Source organism: Orcinus orca, chromosome 8 (genome assembly GCF_937001465.1).
Source record: "Orcinus orca chromosome 8, mOrcOrc1.1, whole genome shotgun sequence".
NCBI classification, from domain to species: Eukaryota; Metazoa; Chordata; class Mammalia; order Artiodactyla; family Delphinidae; genus Orcinus; species Orcinus orca.
The window spans coordinates 13,619,942-13,638,477 of record NC_064566.1 but is presented as its reverse complement, the minus strand read 5'-3'; the positions used below and the strand labels follow the sequence as shown (position 1 = coordinate 13,638,477).

General features: G+C 47.1%; 1 protein-coding gene across 16 annotated transcripts in view; it reads left to right on the top strand.

Moving 5' to 3' along the window:
• The window catches only part of ATG13 (autophagy related 13), a 46,537-nt gene extending 29,422 nt beyond the window's left edge, over positions 1–17,115 (top strand). For 5 of the 16 annotated variants that reach the window (XM_033411892.2, XM_033411878.2, XM_033411888.2 and 2 more), the window contains 12 exons: positions 2,422–2,462; positions 3,408–3,504; positions 3,808–3,906; positions 4,714–4,807; positions 7,515–7,613; positions 8,367–8,477; positions 8,881–9,020; positions 10,803–10,917; positions 11,460–11,537; positions 11,705–11,821; positions 12,579–12,707; positions 16,815–17,115. In XM_033411892.2, the coding sequence (XP_033267783.1) occupies positions 2,422–2,462; positions 3,408–3,504; positions 3,808–3,906; positions 4,714–4,807; positions 7,515–7,613; positions 8,367–8,477; positions 8,881–9,020; positions 10,803–10,917; positions 11,460–11,537; positions 11,705–11,821; positions 12,579–12,707; positions 16,815–17,096 (1,402 nt within the window). In that variant the 3' untranslated portion in view covers positions 17,097–17,115. Of the gene's footprint in view, positions 1–2,421; positions 2,463–3,407; positions 3,505–3,807; positions 3,907–4,713; positions 4,808–7,514; positions 7,614–8,366; positions 8,478–8,880; positions 9,021–10,802; positions 10,918–11,459; positions 11,538–11,704; positions 11,822–12,578; positions 12,708–14,528; positions 14,626–16,814 lie in introns of those variants that run through there. The other 11 variants (XM_033411911.2, XM_004264063.4, XM_004264064.4 and 8 more) reach the window with 8 other exon arrangements.
• Positions 17,116–18,536: the final 1,421 nt, after the last annotated feature.

Genomic DNA, 18,536 nt, shown 5'->3' with positions numbered 1-18,536 from the left:
CCAGAGCGGTGGTGAGGAGGATGTGTAGCAAAGTGTGAGAGCAGAGCATGGAAACTCAAGGGTTCCTAAATCATCCAAGACTCTGTTTCATATTAGTGATGAGCCATGGGTTTTAGCCTTTGGCTTACATTTATTTATAGAGCTGATCTTTATTTTATTTATTTTAATTAATTAATTAATTTATTTATTTATTTTCCCCCGCCTTGGGTCTTTGTTGCTGCGCACGGGCTTTCTCTAGTTGCAGCGAGCAGGGGCTACCCTTTGTTGCGGTGCACGGGCTTCTCATTGTGGTGGCTTCTCTTGTTGCGGAGCATGGACTCTAGGCGTGTGGGCTTCAGTAGTTGTGGCACACAGGCTCAGTAGTTGTGGCTCACGGGCTCTAGAGTGCAGGCTCAGTAGTTGTGGCATATGGGCTTAGTTGCTCTGTGGCATGTGGCATCTTCCCGGACCAGGGCTTGAACCCGTGTCCCCTGCATTGGCAGGTGGATTCTTAACTACTGTGCCACCAGGGAAGTCTCTAGAGCTGATCTTTAGAAGAATTAGTATAGCAGGATGGAAGGACCAAGGATTAGAGACTTAACTAGTTCTGTTGAAATAATCCAGCAACCCTACCTATATTTGTTTTTCCAAGTCTTTAATACATTTTTGTTGTCTTCCCAGGTTTCAGGATGAGTATTCCATTTGAAAATTATTAGACTTTTATTTAGATATAATAGATTCCTTTCTAACTCTTATTTCCCATTTACCTATGCTAAGTTTCCATCACTTTGGTTCTTCTGTAAGTAGCCATGTTACACTACTGGTCATCAGCTTAGTTAACTAGGACTCCTGGTCCTTTTCATACCTGTGTTTCAAGTCTTCATTGTATCTCTGGAGTAATACAGTATTTATTGCTCACTGATTGCTTATCATTTAGGATTGCTTTTTGGATACAAATAGCTGTAGCTTAAACCATAGAGAAGTATGTTATGTCAGAGGTAGATTTAGCTCTTTTTTTCCTTTTTGTACTATTGGTAACAGGTTAACAGTATAGCCTTAGACCGTTAAACAATAGTCTTGTCTTGGTTTTTTGTTTGTTTGTTTTGCTGTACTATCATTTTTCCCCTGATCCTGTAGATCTGACAATTTCACTGTAAAACTACATTGTTATAAAAAATCATTCTGAATTTGTTGTTCATCAAGACTGCATTAAAGTTTTATTGTGTACTATCTGTGAAGAAAACTTTTGCTTAGCACCTGAGTGGCATAAAGAATATAACCAAGAAAAAGTGGAACATAATCAGATTATTTAAAGCACTGTACCAGTATTCAGATGAGTAGTGAGCTGATGTTCAGCTTTTTGTCAGAGGGTACCTAGCAAAATCTCCTTTGGCGACAGTTTATTAACATCATTCGTGTATTACTTTATGGCAGGAGTCAGCAAACTATGGTCAGCAGACCATTTGCTTGTTCTTATTTTTTAATATATATTTTTAAATTTATGTATTTATTTTTCTTTTTTGGCTGTATCGGGTCTTAGTTGTGGCACATGGGATCTTCGTTGAGGCATGCGGGATCTTTCATTGTGACGCGCGGGCTCTTCGTTGCGGCGTGTGGGCTTCTCTCTAGTTGTGGCATGCAGGTTTCCTCTCTCTAGTTGTGGCGCACAGGCTCCAGAGCACGTGGGCTCTGTAGTTTGGGGCACACAGGCTGTCTAGTTGAGGCACGTGAGCTTAGAAGTTGTGGCGCACGGGCTTAGTTGCCCCGCGGCATGTGGGATCTTAGTTCCCCAACCAGGTATTGAACCTGCATCCCCTGCATTGGAAGGCAGATTCTTTACCACTGGACCACCAGGGAAGTCCCTTGTTTTTATAAATAAGATTGTCTTACAACATAGCCACTCCATTCGTTTACCTATTATCAATGGTTACTTTTGCAGTATAACAGCAAAGCTGAGTGGTTGCTACAGACTATGTGGCCCACAAGCATAAAATATTTACTAACTGATCCTTTTTTTTCTTTTAATTAACCAATTAATTTATTTTTGGCTGCGTTGGGTCTTCGTTGCTGTGCGCCAGCTTTCTCTCGTTGTGGTGAGCAGGGGGCTATTCTTCGTTGCAGTGCGCGGGCTTAGTTGCTCCGCGGCATGTGGGATCTTCCCAACCAGGGCTCAGAGCCGTGTCCTCTGCATTGGCAGGTGGATTCTTAACCACTGTGCCACTAGGGCAGTCCCTATTCTCCTAATTTCTTAACCAGTCCTCTCCATCTACATGCCCATGTCTATAGCTTAATCAAGTGGTAGCAATATTGCACCATTAGGAGAGATGTTCATGCAGATGAGAAAAGAAGGGTTGGTTTTGTTTATTTTGTTTCTCGGTGTTTGGTATGTAGGCCCTTAGAATAAAGAATCAGGTAACATTTTTTTTTCTTGCTTCCCTACAGAATATATTTTGGGGAAGTTCAGCTGAATGGCTTAGGAGAAGGTATGTATCAAGGTTGAAAAACATTCGTAGTATTGTTAAGAGCTCTCCTGACTTCAGAGATATGCTTGGATGCTGCCTGTAATAATACATAGCTTGTGATTTTAGTATGAGTGATACAAGTAAGGAAAAGACAGGTAGGTGGTCCAAAGAGCCACCAGGGAATGAGTGAATAATTTTCCCAAAAGTTCCAGTAACTCAGTATTCTTTCTTACTCTTTATACCAGCGGTCCCCAACCTTTTGGCACCAGGGACCGGTTTTGTGGAAGACAATTTTTCCACGGAAATGGGTGTGATACTAGTGATGGGGAGTGGCAGATGAAGCTTCAGTCGCTTGCCCGCCACTCACCTCCTGCTCTGTGGCCCGGTCTCCTAGGGGTTGGGGACCCCTGCTTTATACGACTGTCTGTTTTCCTAATTTTCTACAATGAGCATGTTAAATGTCCCTGATGAGCATCAACAATTTTGAAAAATTGGAAATGAAACCAAGAACACCAGGAAAACTTTGTTGTAACACTCTGACTCTTTTCTATATTTAGTTCTGGGGTGGCAACTTGGGTGGGAGTGCATTTACTTCATAAATTGAGGTGTTTATGTGAGAAACTCCCTGTGCCCCTTTGCTGTCTTAGTAGCACATCTGGACAGGGTTGGTTAGGACTTGTTCAAGCTTTAGGACTAATCATCATTTTACCTCTTTGAAGGTAGTTTTATCTGGAAATAGAATGCTGTTTCCCCTGGCAATATTAGGTCAATATAGAATAAATTGGAAAAAAAAAATATATATATATACACACATACACGTATGTATGAAATTGAGGCTGCTGCACTCAGGGTGCTAAGTGGGTAATGCCAGAGATTGTACAGCAGGCTAAGTGGTTCAGGGAAAGACAGACTGTGGGTACTGTAAGTATTCTCTGGAAAAACCTACTTATTTATCTCTTTTCCTAGGTTTCCAGACAGTTCGTGTTGGGACAGTGGGTACCCCTGTGGGCACCATCACTCTTTCTTGTGCTTACAGAATTAACTTGGCATTCATGTCCACCAGGTGAGGAAAGAGCTTTGGAATCCAATAGAACTCTTCTAAAGATATTAAAGTTGTTTTCCTCCAAACCTTGTGGCTGAGCCTACAATTCAGCTTCTCCATTGCTGAATTGAGAACCCTTCTTCCAGATTGGAGAATCTGAGTGTCCCAGAGCCAATGTAAAATTTGTGGTTTATATTTAGGGATGTAGTAGTTCAGGCTCTGTGGTTCCTGCCAATAGATAAGAGGCGAGGGGCTCTCTGAGGACTTCAGGGGGACTTGACAAGGCATTCTAACAAATACGGCAATCTGTTTACTGCATTACAGGCACTTTGAGAGGACCCCACCTATCATGGGGATTATTATTGATCACTTTGTGGACCGTCCCTATCCCAGCTCCTCGCCCATGCATCCCTGCAATTACAGGTGAGGAATGTGAAAAACACTTTCCCAAACTGCAGCTAGGCAGAAGCATCCATCTTGCACAGGTCCATAGAGCACCTTTATCAGCACTCACTGATAGGCAGGGGGCACTGATGGAGACGCCATGTGGAGAGAAGCGGAGTGGCCAGCTTTCATTCTTGCTGCTGCCTATAAGGTATACCAAGACTCAGGGTGGACCAGGTCTCAGGAAATTCTTGCATAGTTTGGATCTGGATAGTAGTGATTTGACTTTTGATTTGATTTTACTTCGAGACTGTGAGAGTGGCAGTAAGTTGTAGAATGTCCTTTGCAAATTAAATGGTTTTCAGGTCACCATTGGCTGGCACAATGCAGTTTTATACATCAGAATCAAATATCTCCAGACCTAGATCCCAGATAACAGAATTTTCTAGAGATTGGAATAGATTTGTATCAGGAGAGATACTGCCTTTCTGTAAAGGACTCATGAAGTTGGATCGGTTTTGTCTTTGGAGTCTAGACTTTTGTTTCACTGCATTCTCTATTGCTGATAATTCTTGGTCACAACACTGGCCAGGCTTAAGAAAATCCTCTCAAATGATATTTCAGGTAAAATGTTTGGATTAAAAAAAAAAGCCATTGTCAACCTCTAGATGCTGCTTTCTGGAAATGTTTGAAATTATCAAGGATTCAACATACCTCTCTTGCCATTAGGAACTCTGCCTGAAACAGTTCATGTCACAACTTGCATCCGTATCTAACCTCTCTTTGTATCCTTTCTGAAATTGACTGCCGTCAGTCAGTTCATGATTTCTTTTCCACTCACCATAGAACCGCTGGTGAGGACACTGGAGTAACATATCCTTCTGTGGAAGATTCTCAAGAAGTGTGTACCACCTCTTTTTCCACCTCCCCTCCATCCCAGGTAGGGGGAAACAGGATCTGGGGTGGCAGTAGTTATTTGGTACATATATGGGCCTTATGAAATGGTGTCAAAATTTAGATACAATCTCTTGGTGGTGATGGTGATTATTTCAAGGAGGTTATTTTGAGGGGTGAAGGAGAGCCTTCTTATCCAGCTGGTAATATTGCAGTGTTTCTAGTCTGTAATCATTCTTAACCTGCAAGATTACATGTAACCTTTACCTTCCTGGGACATCTGAAAATTCCCTAGAAAATCAGTCACAGAAAATCAGAAATGTGTTCTGGTACCAGAGAGGTACTCTAACCTACACTTGTTAATTTGGTAGCTACTTCTTTGAAGTGGTAAATATGGTTCCTCATAATGGAAGGAGCACAAAAGGAGCCAATGATAATTTAGCATAAAATGCCAGTAAGACACCAGCTGTGCAGTTTTTCTTAATAGTTACACAGATATCTGCCTATCTGCATTCCCTCTCTGAACATTTTTAACCATTAACTTTTCCACTCGAGTCCATCTTCAGTGTCAAATCCAGTTTCAATAAACACAGTGTCCAAACAATGTGAGAACTTCTCACAAAGAAGTGTTGTATGATGTATGTGGTACTGAGACTGCTTCAGATAAGGAATCATTTTTGCCAGCTGACTGAATTTCAGAATTTCAGGGGCACATTTCTTCCCTTCCACCCCAAGTCTTCATCTTCTATCCATTGCCTGCCCATCATCTCTATTATTTCCCTCTCTTTGCTTTCATATTAGATGGTTCTAGACATCAGTCTGTTCTACTTTCCTTGAAATTAGCCCAGATTATCCCTTTTCACCATCTGACTTGGGGGACCCAACAAATTAAGTAGCTATCCATACATTTTTATTTTCTATGTTTTCTTAATTAAGAAAAAATTTTAATTTATTATATCCTGGGTTGTTAGGTATTGGATTAAAATTATAGTTCTAATTTGTTTTAAAAGCAGAAGTTAAAAAAAAAAAGCAGAAGTTAAGCACAAAAGCTAACTGGTGTGTGAAGCACTTTACAAAATCCATGGATCACTATTATTTCTGTTGTCCCAGTTTAGAGTTAAAGAGATTCTTGTTGTAAAGTTACCTAGACAGTTTGGTTTGGGGGTGTGGAAATGGTTTTTTCCCTCCACCTATTAGTATATGTAGGCATGGATGTCACCATTGCTCTGGGAGGGGGTAGCTTCTGGTATGCTTGCTGACATGGAACAATCCTGACCAAAAAAGGGGGGGAGAGCCGACTTTTTTACTAGTGCACATTAGTGAGTAGATTGTTTTTTAAGATCATCAGAATGTGAATATGTCATTTAATGTTCATTAAACAGTTTTGTTTTACACGTCATAAATTCATAAACAGTATATAAACTTGGGAGATATGAGGCATGGTGAGTCTGGGCCTTAACAAATCAGTTTGTCTTTTTCTCTGATACAGTGGAAATTCGAGCTGACCCCAAAAGTAAAGGGAAGTTAAGTAGTTTCTGTACCTGATGTTTGCAAAAAAGTTTGTTAACCTGCGTAAGGAGAGTCTGTATTTTTCATGGTATCAGTTGTGTCTTCTTACAGTTTAAAAGTAGATCACGTCAAGATCTCATCAATACTGAGCACCCCATGGGTGAGCCTTGTCACTTCTCCCTGAGTACCTGTAATCAAGACTGGTACAGTTTGGTGCAGAAATACTCATTTAGAACCTTGATGGTAGAACAGAGAGAGAAAAATCATATGCCATCTGGTCTCCTTGTTCCTGTAAATATTGAAATAGTTTCTTCCTTGGTTTAACCTAGGGAATTGCATAATTGTTCAACAACTTCTATTTGAGCTTTTGCTAGAATCCAGTGAATACATGTTAATGAGCTGGGTTCCCCCCCGCCCAACAAAATAAGGATCATTGTGTCATTTGGGCACAGAGTTGAGTCAAGAAATAGTTGTGACCCTGAACCTGCTACTGTGACTTAAGGTCCTACCTCCATTTCTAGGCGTTAATTAGCTAATTGGTGAGACTTAAAGATGGAACAGCAAGACCCAAAACAATCATCATACCCATAATTAGCTTTGAAATCATGAGTTTTGAAAATGCCCTAGCTTTTACTCCATGAAGTTCTCCTACACCGTCAGGGACTGTAAGAGCGTGCACACACACACCCTGATGCCTACACCTGCACACCCCAACTCATCTTCCCTGAGATTATGTAGGAAAGTTTGCAGCTGGGTATCTGAGCATTTTAAAGTTCCAGCCAACAAACGTCAACTGTTTAAACCTGAGCCCGCAGATCCTGAGTCCCCAGAAAAAGGCTTTCAGTCTAACATCTTAACCTCAGTGTCCTCATTCCTGCTTAGCACAACTTGTGTCTGTTCTCAGGACCTTCCTATTGGAAGCTGTTCTCTAACTTCCACCCTCTTTTGACTAAAGACAGACTAATGCTTGGTTCAGATTTCGCCAAGTCATAGCAGCTCAACTCAGCTTTGTTTTCCACCTGCTCATCAGGGAGAGCACCAGGGATAAACATCTCTTCTTCACATTCCAAGCGGTCCTTTTCCAAAGGCAGTCATGCAGCTCTCTCCCTGCTTCCCTCCTGACTTCATTGTACATTTCAGCCTCTATTGCAACTGCCCTTTCCAGAGTTTTTTCACTTCTTTCTCAAGTCCCTTTTCTTTTTTCTTCTCTTGTTTCTCCTGTCTCTGTGTGTATCTGTGCACAGTGTGTGTTTACTGTCACAAAGGCACATTTTCAGACCCCTACTCCTGTGGTGACGGACACTCTGAGGGTCCCCATGGCAGGACTGGCCTTTTCCCATCAAGTGAGTCCATACTGGGAAGAAGGGGGTATATATAATCAGACGGTATCTTTTTATTTAAAAACTGTAAAGTACAAGGTATAGCTATTTAAATATCCCCAAGTTTTCTATGGGTTATTTTGAGGCATGGTAATTGATTTTTAACAGTATACAGCCATAGCACAGCAGCCCAAAATAGGATTTGTCATTTGCCCCTCCTCCTACCATTGATGTGAAAAATACATGGAGTTGCTTATATCTTTTTTTCCAAATAAACCATCCAAGAATGGTTTTCTTTCTTTTTCAGTATAAATAGGAACCCTCCCAAACCCAGTGGTGATGGAGGGTGTGATTAGAGAAGACTGCTTCTGTTTCAAAGGGACCTCAAGGTCAAAGGAGAAAATAGAATGACTTGGGAAAAACCGATGACTTTGGCTCCGAGTTCTGCCCAGGCTTGTGCTCTACAGATCTACTGGGGTGGAAACTGAAACAGTTAGCTGAGCCCCTGGGAAAAGGGGGCGCAGGGAACTCATTTGAGGCTTTTGGAAGGCACAGAGCTGGGAATCTCAATCCCACTGCAAACAAGTCTGCTTTCTTATTTACAGAGTAATGGCCTGGTCTGTCTTTAACCCTTACATCAGGCCCCCCGCACCATGAGGATGTGGGCTGGGATCCATTCCTTACCTCTCTGCCGATCTCGATCATTAGTCATACTCTAGGATTGCCTATTTTTTCCTCCTCCTTTCCTCTGCCCTTCTTTGTTTTTCTCTTGCTTAGCTCTCAAGCTCTCGCCTTTCCTGTCAGCCTGCTGCCCTGGGCGTTGGATCAGCTGACCTGGGTTGTCCAGCAGTGTTTGCTGCCGGCTTAAACACCACACACCCTTACCAGGTATCTTTAAAGATGGGGAGGACACTAGGGGTTCCTATGCTGCCTCCCCTGTCCTGACACATTTGAAGGGCCTCTTGAGACACCAGTGTTCAAAGCTCTTCTGTAGCTTTGGAGGACTAAGATGATTCTGAGCGGGGACCTTTTAGACTTCAAAGAAGGAAAGAAGAGTTTCCCAAGTGTTTTCTCCCTGTCTTTCCCTCTGTAGTCATTTCCATGCATGTCCTCCATTAACTGAGCCCCAGAGAGGATAAAGATTTCCAAGTTTTCCTGCCCACTTGGTGGCAGCATTGGTGATGGAAAAGCTGGAAAGCAGATGCTAGGCCTACCATCATGCTAGGCCGTGAGTTTCCCCTTCTACCTGACACGGCCATGATTCGCTGTATTTTTCCATTTTTCCCCAAAGCTAATGGTTCCCGGGAAGGAAGGTGGGGTACCCCTTGCTCCCAACCAGCCTGCCCACGGTGCCCAGGCTGGTGACCAGGAGAGACTGACAACCTACACCCCTTCTGATGGGGCCCACTGTGCTGCCACACCTTCCAGCAGGTGAGTTCACATCTTGGCTCTGCTGCTCTTCGGACCAGCCAGGGACCTGTCCTCCCTGATACATGTGCTTATTTGGTATCAGTAAAGAGTAGCTTTCAGCATTGGCTCAGGCTTGGCCTTTGAGGGGAAAATGTGGAATCCTTAAAATTCTCAATAAGAATCGTACTTTGCAGCTGATATGTGAGGAAGCTCTCCCTGGGCACTGCTGCTAACAGCAAGCATCGGGCTTGGTGCTTCTCACCCTCATCCAGTGAAGGTGTTTTTCAGATGTTTCTCTCTTACCCCAGGATTGATTCCCTTGGCATCCTCAGTGTTTTCTGAGACCAGAACAGGGCGTCGTTAACCATAACCCTGACATCGGGAGTCACAGTGTGTCTGTGGTGGTAGTTAGGATTGATCTTCTTTTTCTACTATGTTAATGCCTCATGGAGATCCTTTAGAAACAACTATTTTCCCTCACTAAAATTAAAAAAGAAAAAAAATCTTTTCTGATTGCAGAAGTGATACAGTCTGTAAAATTCAAAATTTGAAGACATTGATTAGGTGGAGATAAAAGTCCTCATAATCCCACCCTGCAAAAATCACCACGGTTACCTCCTTTTAAAAGACGAGAGGATCTCAGAAGGGTTAAGCAATTTGCCTAAGAGAGCACTTAGCTCACAAAATGGCCAGACACAAGCCTAGCTCCTTGGATTGGGAAGCTGGGCCTGTCTTTACCTGCCCTTCCCTCCCTTAACTGGAAGGCCTCAGAGATAATGACGTTGATTGCCCCACCACATCTTAAACGAACTTTCAGATAATAGAAATTCCTGGGGTTTTTTTTCCATTCCCACAGTGGAGATGGAGGAGGAGGAGATTGTTTGGGAAGGAAAAGTAATTACTTTCATTCCTGGCTCCCCAAACTTCCATCCTCTTATCCCTCCTCCTGTCAGAGAATCAAAGGAGGATCCTCTTGGTCATTTTACACTCTCGTTTTCTGAGCCTTGATTCCTGGGGTATGACTGGGAGTAACTTAAGACAGAGGACCCTGTGTAGGGGGTTCTTAAATGCTGATCCTCCCTGCTGGCTGGAGTCTAGAGGCCACGTGGACTGCATAGTGTTCCCCATCTTGAGCCCCTGCTTTGAGGCTTTCCCATCCCCTGCTGCTTGAAGGGCTATGACTACTAGTCTGGCAGCGACAGTATGGGCCCCTGTTTCTGCTGCCCAGAGTCCCCCATCTTCCAGGACTCAGCCTCGGTCTAGAGGGAGGGAGTGGGAGCAGCCAAATTGAACGTGTCACTGGAACATCTGCTGAACAGAGGGATGCCTGGGGGCAGAGAGAAGGGAGGAAACATGGTGTGGAGCTTTAGATAGCAAAACAAAACAGGACAGGAAAAATCTGAAATCTTGAGGCTGGCTTTGTAATTAGATTAATATTAAAATTAGCTGCTATGAGAGCCGCTTGCCTATATGTATGATTGCTAGATGCACGGTGATTGATGCTTAGCATTGGTATTACAGATTAAATTTTATGTAAGCTCTACACAGTTGTAACACCAAGTTTCAATTAACATATGCATAATTTTTAGCTTTTCCAGGAAATGCAGTCCTCTGCTCTTAATTCAAAAGGGAGGGTGACAGTGGCAGCTGCCAGACCTCATATTGCCATTTCCCACATGTGTGAGCTGGTTGGGGGCAACTCCTGCCCTAGGCTGCAGCCTCACAAGTTGGTGGATTTATGGGGAACCAAGTAGGCTCTGCTATGGTTTGAGAATGAGAACCAACATTACCTTTCTCCTCCAGTGAGGATACTGAAACTGTGTCAAACAGCAGTGAGGGACGGGCCTCCCCCCATGATGTCTTGGAGACCATCTTTGTCCGGAAAGTGGGGGCTTTTGTCAACAAACCCATCAACCAGGTGATTTTTCTGTCCCTGCAACTCTGAGAATGTGTGAGCCCTTAGAGTGAGGTCTTACCTGGGATCTGTGGAACCACTGAAATCGCATGCGAAATTGTGTGTGTGTGTGAATTTTTTGTGAAGAGGGTTAATAACCTGTGACATCCCTCCAGAAAAGTTAACTATTGTTCTGTGATCACATAGGAGAGGAGACCACGCCATTAGGTACAGACACTGAAGTGTCATTGCCTCAGCCTAACTTGAAATAGGAAGTTCCTCTTCAGCTCTGCCAGTGAAAAGCAGTTGTCACTGAATTACTGTGGGTCCAGCTTCCAAAGCTGAACTCCCAGGGTCCTGGGGAGCCCTCACCCCTGTTGATGCTGTGGGCACGCAGTGGGAGGCACGGGAGGTTGGAGAGGTCTCCGACAAGACAGGAACCTGAGGGATGGCATCGTCAACTGAGGTGTGCAAACGTGCTGGACCCCCAGGCTTCTGGTGGGCTCTGAGGAAGCAGGCAAACTGGGGGAAGGGGGACACTAATACTTTCTCCCATGTCTCTTCAGGTGACCCTGACCAGTTTGGACATACCCTTTGCCATGTTTGCTGCCAAGAATTTGGAACTGGAGGATGTGGATCCCATGGTGAGTCCACCATTGACTGAAGTTTGCAGTGAGATGGTGCCATAGTCGTCGTCCTTCCTGGGCGAGTCATTCACTATTCCTCCACAGACCATTAGCCGTGCTCCTTGGCTTTTGGTTTACAGCCAGTGCCCAGAACCAGCCCCTACCTCTGCCTTATTCTGAAACAGGTGAATCCTCCAGATTCCCCAGAGACTACATCTCCTCTTCAGGGCAGCCTGCACTCTGATGGCTCCAGTGGGGGCAGCAGTGGCAATACCCAGGACGACTTTGTCATGATCGACTTTGTAAGTTGCCGTCATCTTCCTTGACCTTTGCTGCTTTGGGGGCAATAAACCTGGAAGCATCCGTTGCACTTGAATAGGACTTCAGGGATCAGATGGGTCGGTATAGGCAGAGGGAATGGGTGCTGGCTGTGCATCTTATGTGGGGAACCTGCCCTTACACCCTGCTTGGGGAGGCATTTGGAGGCCCATCGCAGTAAGGCATTTTGTGCCATGTCTTTGATTGAAATTCAACTTGAAATGGGATTTTCCAGTGGTAACTGCATAGGTCCTATTCATGAATGGATAGCCCCCGGCCCTTTTTTTAAATGTTTTAATTTTTGGCCGCATCGGGTCTTAGTTGTGGCACGCGGGATGTTTCGTTGCAGCATGCGGGCTTCTCTCTAGTTGTGGCGTGGGCTTAGCTGCCCCGTGGCATGTGGGATCTTAGTTCCCCGACCGGAGATCAAACCCACATCCCCTGCATTGGAAGGCAGATTCTTAACCACTGGACTACCAGGGAAGTCCCTGGATAGCCCTTTTCCAAGGAGAGGAGTGTGAAGGAAGGGGACAAAAACCTAACCAGGGGAGAGGGATGTCATCACCAGGCTTAATTCAGCTGCCCAGAAGAGAAAGGTGTAAAGATTTCTCTAAGATAAGCCTGGAGGAGCCTTTTCTTTGCTAATTACTGGAAGGAAAGAGGGTTGTTGATAGCTTACCCCCTCTGATTTTCCTCTGTGGTCCAAGGCAAGCTAAACTTGAGTCTGTCTTGTTTTTTAAGAAACCAGCTTTTTCTAAAGACGACATTCTTCCGATGGACTTGGGGACCTTCTATCGTGAATTTCAGAACCCCCCTCAGCTGAGCAGCCTCTCCATAGATATCGGGGCACAGTCCATGGCTGAGGACTTGGTATGGAAACCCCTTCCCCCACCCCACCTCATCCTCTGGCCTCCTTTCCTCCTTCGATGGTCATTCCTGCTCCACAGGCCTGGAAATTTCTTCCTGTTACTCCTCCACGCCCACACCTCCCATCTTCCCTGTAACAGGACGGAGACTTTTAGACCATTACCTTCCTGGAATCACACTTGAGATTTGCATTGTGCCTGGCGGTCATTATCTCAGATTTGCTTGCGCTCATTTCCTCCTTTTCTCGGCACTCTTGTCACGGCATTTCTCACACACGCCTGTTGTTGGTGCCTGATGTCTTCTGCTTGCTGACGCCACTAAGCCAGGCTGCTCCAACAGCTCTTGCCTTCTGCTGTTAAGGTTGCCAGGCAGATGACAATGGTACAGGGCAGAAGAAACAGAAGGTCCCCAGCATTGGTGTTCTTGCCCTTTCCTCGGAGAGCTCGTTCCCTGGTTCTCGTGTTCAGCCAGATGTCCTGATACTGACTGTAATGACCACATCTCCGCTTAGGGTGTTTCCTATTTCCTGTCTCTGAAGGGCAGAGGAGTGCCCTGCACAGCCGCAAACTCAGGGTGCCCCATGCCACAAGATGTCAGGGTCCCTCTGCTTGAGGTGGGTATATCACCTCATGTGTCGAAATCAGAGGAATGGCTCTAGGAATAGGAATCTAGGTTTAGCTGCCCTTGATTTGCTTTAATCAGGAAAGCATGCTCAGTAATAATAATACAGCAATAATGTCATTATTATTAACATTTATTGAAGCTTTCTAGGTGCCAAGCATTTTTTAAGTGCTTTACATGAATCTTCAATGACCCTAAGAGGTAGGTTTTCTTATCATCCCAGTATACAGATGAGAAAAACGACACTGGGAGCAGATAACTTGCTGGTGGTTACACTGAGCTGGCAAAACAAGCTTTGACCCCTAAGAGTCTGGCTTCTGATTTTAGGCTTTTAACCATTGGCTCCCTGGCCTCTCATTTGAAGTTTGCCTGGAAGGAACCGGAGTCCAAAGGCTCAACGTGAGGCTGCAGCCAGTGCTGGCTGGTTGCCCCAGCCTCCCAAACCCGCCCGGGCACCTGGCCTGTCTGGGCTGCCTTGTAAGTCCTGTGGCACCAAGTATCTCGTGCCTGTCAGGAAGTCTTCTGTGATGGCTGAACTCTTCAAATGCAAATTCAGCAGTGGAGACAGACCACCTGATCAGGACCAAATTTTAATTAATGGTTGATACCTGAGGGCAGTTAAACTTAACTCCTCATGGTTCTGTTTTTTTGTTTTCATTGTTCTCTCTCAACCCCATCTAACCCATCCCCTTCTCAGCTGATGTAAAGATGCAGATTCCTAGGCCTCACTGTAGACCTGCCGGGTCAGAATCTCTTGGGAGTATGGCTGGGACTGCCTTGTTCATGTGCCCCCAGGGGATTCTGATGCCTGCCCAGCGCAGGCCGTGAAAAATCATTTGTACACGTTCTGAATTTGTAGGGCTCTAAACCTACTGTGTTATTCTAATGTCAGTCTCATCTGTGCCAAAGATACTTCACGTTGAATTTCTCTGTGTCATCCCGTTGTTGGCATGGTCCTTTTCCATCTCATTATGTGTGTGGCCGGCTTAGATTCCCTAGGCTGTTCTGTCCACCTCCCCAGCCCCCACTAACCCCTGCTGGGCAAAGGCCCACTGGCCAGTGCCTGCTCAGTTGCTCCGCACTTTGCTCTCCAACCCAGCACTGCTGAGCCGGACTCTTTGCCGTGCTCTCTTCAGCCCAGGGTGACAGCTGGCTTCAGGGCCCTACCTGAATAAGCAGCTTTTCTCTCCCCTCCCGGTACAGGACTCACTACCAGAGAAGCTGGCTGTGCACGAGAAGAATGTCCGAGAATTTGATGCCTTTGTAGAAACCCTGCAGTAAAAGTTGGTGTCCTCGAGTACCAGCAGCATCCCCTTTTTGTGGTCCCAGGAGACAGAGAGCCTCCCACTCGTCAGCTGCTCCCATCCCTTGTCCCGCTTCAAGCCAGGTGGAGGGGAGGCTGGTTCCCCCATGGGGACCCGGAAGTCCCTGCTCTTGCACTCCTGGAGACTCACGGCAGCAGTGAAGGCCAGTGATAGCATTTGAGAGGACTCACCCTCTGACCTCCCTCTGCAGGGCCCTCTGCTTATACCGCCCTCAGCAGCTGCTTCACAAAGGCTGTCATCCCGCTCCTCCTACCGGCCCCCTGCCCTGGGTTTGCCCAGCAGCTGGCCCCTCGTGTGCCTGCCGTTGCCATCCACCATTCGACATTCCAGCTGGTGGCCCAGAGACTGGTGTGGAGGCAGAAAGAGGAAGGAGACAGTGCTAGGAGGAGGAAGGAAGGAAGCTCTCCTTCAGGGTCTTTCTCTGTTAGTTCTGGTATCTTCTTCCCCTCTCTCTCTCCCTCTCTCTGCCCCGTGCCTGTGTTTTTGGCAGTATGGCAGGCTTCCTGCCCAAGGTGATGAGAACCCTAAAGTCAGCCATTCCCACCCTTGCAGGCTGTGCCAGCCCATCCGAGCAGCCCTGGCGGCTGCCTGTGCTCAGCTACATGGAAACAGAAGCCTCCCGCTCTAGGATTCTGTCATTGGAGTCACAGCAAAGGTTCTTCTCTTTCCTCTCCCTTCCCCTGTCATTGCTCCTTGGTTATAGAACCCAGTAAATATTTATTACTTTCAGAGAAATCAGATATTTTGTAGAGGAAACATGTTTGAGGTTAGACGTTTTCACTTGGGGAAGGTTGGAGGGCCTCTTCCTGGGGCAGCGCCTCCTCCTGTAGAGGTTCCTTGGATTTAGGTTGCTGCCCTGAGGATTTCCCTTCCCATGTGTATATGGTGGGATCCAAGAATAGGGCTGGCTGAGGGCAGCAGAACCTCCCAGAATTGCTGCATTTGAACTGACATCACACTCTGCCTTGGACATGTACATATTCCTGGTGAGAACTTTGAATCTCCCAGCTTCCCCAGAGAGACTGACTCTGTTCTGGCAGCCCAGGAAGTCTTGGGCGCAAAATGTGATGACTCCCCAGAGTTGTGGCACGTGTAGTGCCCGAGGGGCGCTGTGGCCCCGGGGAAGGCCAGAGAGGCCCCTCCTCCTGGGGCATTTGTTCCTGATTCTCAGGGCTGGGTAATGGGCCTTTTCCTGCTAGGCCTAGCCACCACGTTTCTTTAACCCCAGGGTCTGTACACTGCCCTGAGGTTTATTAGTTGGATCGGTTCCTTGTTGAGAAACCAAAGCTGGGCATTCAGGTGTTGTTACTTGAGTTAACTCAAGGGCCCAGCCTCACCCACTGACCATCTGTTCCTCCCCGCCTAACTGATAGGCCCAGCCCCGCTTCTCTGGCCCACCTCGGGTATTCATTGGCAGCAGCTGTTCTGCAGCAGAGCAGGTGACCCTCAATTGCTTGTTAGCAAGTGCACGTGGCATTGTTTTCACCTACAAGGCTGATCTCAGGGCTGGGGTCAGCTCTGATGCTGCCTCAGTTGGGCTGAGCCCTGCCCCTGTGCACACATTCTCCAGTGTTTCCAGGGCTTCCCTGGTGGCGCAGTGGTTAAGAATCCGCCTGCCAATGCAGGGGACACGGGTTCGAGCCCTGGTCCGGGAAGATCCCACATGCTGCAGAGCAGCTAAGCCTGTGCGCCACAACTACTGAGCCTGTGCTCAAGGGCCCGCGAGCCACAACTACTGAAGCCCGTGCACCTAGAGTCCGTGCTCTGCAACAAGAGAAGCCACCACAATGAGAAGCCCGTGCACCACAATGAAGAGTAGCCCCCGCTCGCTGCAACTAGAGAAGGCCCGCGCACAACAACGAAGACCCAACGCAGCCAAAAATAAATAAATAAATAAATAAATAAATAAAAAAGTGTTTCCAGTAGTGGCGTCCAGCTGGCCATCCTGTCTCTGGGCCAGAGCTCACCTGTGGCCTGCTAAACCAATCCAGGCTTACCCCCCAGGCCCCAGCACTGAGACGGGCGAAGGCCCTGGTAAGTTACTGATTGCCCCCCACTCCCCCACCTCATCCCAATATGTCAGCCGCTGCCCTCTTCCAAGGCCAAGCATGGAAAGGCCTGTTAGCCATTTGCCTCTTTGACTCCTAATTGTTGGCCTCTGCAGGCAGCAGCCTCTCTTCAGGACCCCATCAGTGAGAGGCCAGGGAGGCTGAGCCCTAACTTTGAGCTGAGCCTGGGAGGAGCAGAGCAACTGTCAAGGCCGGCCCTTGTCCCTCAGCCCTGTACAATGAAAGGTATGAGCCCTCGACGGACCCACACAGCACCCCCGGGACAGGGCTGGGACCAGTCGTGTCTCCAGGTGGGAGAGCCCCTCCCGCTCCTCCAGCCTACTTTATTTGGAAATATTGAGCTATACTTTAAAATGTATTCAAGGGATTTCCAATAAACTTTTTCTGTACTTCATAGCCTCCTGTCCTGCAAGCTGTCGAAAAACCTAGCCCACTTCCTCCCACCACTGGGCAGCCCCGGGTCACCGACAGGCTCCGTGGAGGGAAGGGCGGTGCCGTGTGAGGCACAGCAAGGTTTCAGAGCCATTCAGGCTGTTTGGAGTCCTGGGGCCTTGGGCTGGTCGGGAATTTTTTTTTTTTTTCCCTGGCGGCACTGTGCAGCACATGGGATCTTAATTCACTGACCAGGGATCAAACCCAGGCCCCCTGCATTGGGAGCACGGAGTCTTAACCACTGGACCACCAGGGGAGTCCCAGGAAACCTCTTAGAGCCTCATTTTCCTTGGCTGTAATGTTTCCATTTCAAGGGTTGTGTGAGAGTATTCAGTGAGATAACATGTATGAAGTAGACGTGCATGTGAGGTACGCCCATAGTAAAATCCTCAGAACTGGTAGGCCGTTATCTTCAGCTCTCTATCCTTCCTACCCAGCACAGCTCACCACTCACCCTGGGCAACAGCCTTTGGCTCAGAGGGAAAGACAAGTGACAGGTCCCTGCCATGTTTCCAGCAGAGGCCAAGCAGGGGGCGGGGGACTCCCCAGACTGCTGGGATATTTGCTGATCTGGTGAGAGGGGTTGTGGCTGAGCAAACCAGACAGAAGGGAAGGGACTGAGTGAAGTAAGCAGAAGTCCAGGTCCCATGCATGTTTGTTTAGCTGCCGTGATCTGACAAACAGCTCCTTCCTCCTATTTCGCCTGCAGTGGCGGGAGGGAGTGGAAGGTAGAGCTGGTGTCCCAGAGGAAGAGGTGGTTCTAGAGACCGGAGACTGACAAACCCAGGCAAGTGCTGTCTTGGTTGCCTCCCACACCCTTCAGGCCAGAAGCCACGCCCCAGGGCAGAAGAGGACTAGTTAGAAATTCTAGATTCAACCCAAACCTGGGGCTGAAAAGAATGGGCCCGCCCACTGCTGCCGCTTTGGGCCCTGGGAGCCCTTGCTTGTTAGTGAACTGCATGTGACGCTGACCATGATACCTGACCACGCATCCAACTCCTGGGTCAGAAATGGTGGAAAGACTGTCGGAGTCCTCACCTTCAGGTGGGGGTCCCCCAAAAGCAAAGTGTTCAATTGCCCCTCATCTAATGGTATCCTACCCCTTTAAGCCATGTCACTACACTCTGCCCCCAGAGACCCACTGTTGCCAAGGCAGGGGTAAACTGGCTTTTGAGTCACTCGGCAGAGGCCCTGCCAGGAGCCCAACCCAAGTAAACAGCTCTCCGTCTCCTGCTCCCCTGTCTTGTCATTTCTTTGGGTCACTGCCCTTCTGTTGGAAATAGTCACCCAGCTTAGAGCTGAGCAGAGCCAGGGAGACAGGCTGCCAGTGCCTTCTGTTTGAGCTACCTGGACGAAGGTCACAGTTGTGCAGGCGGACTGGCTTC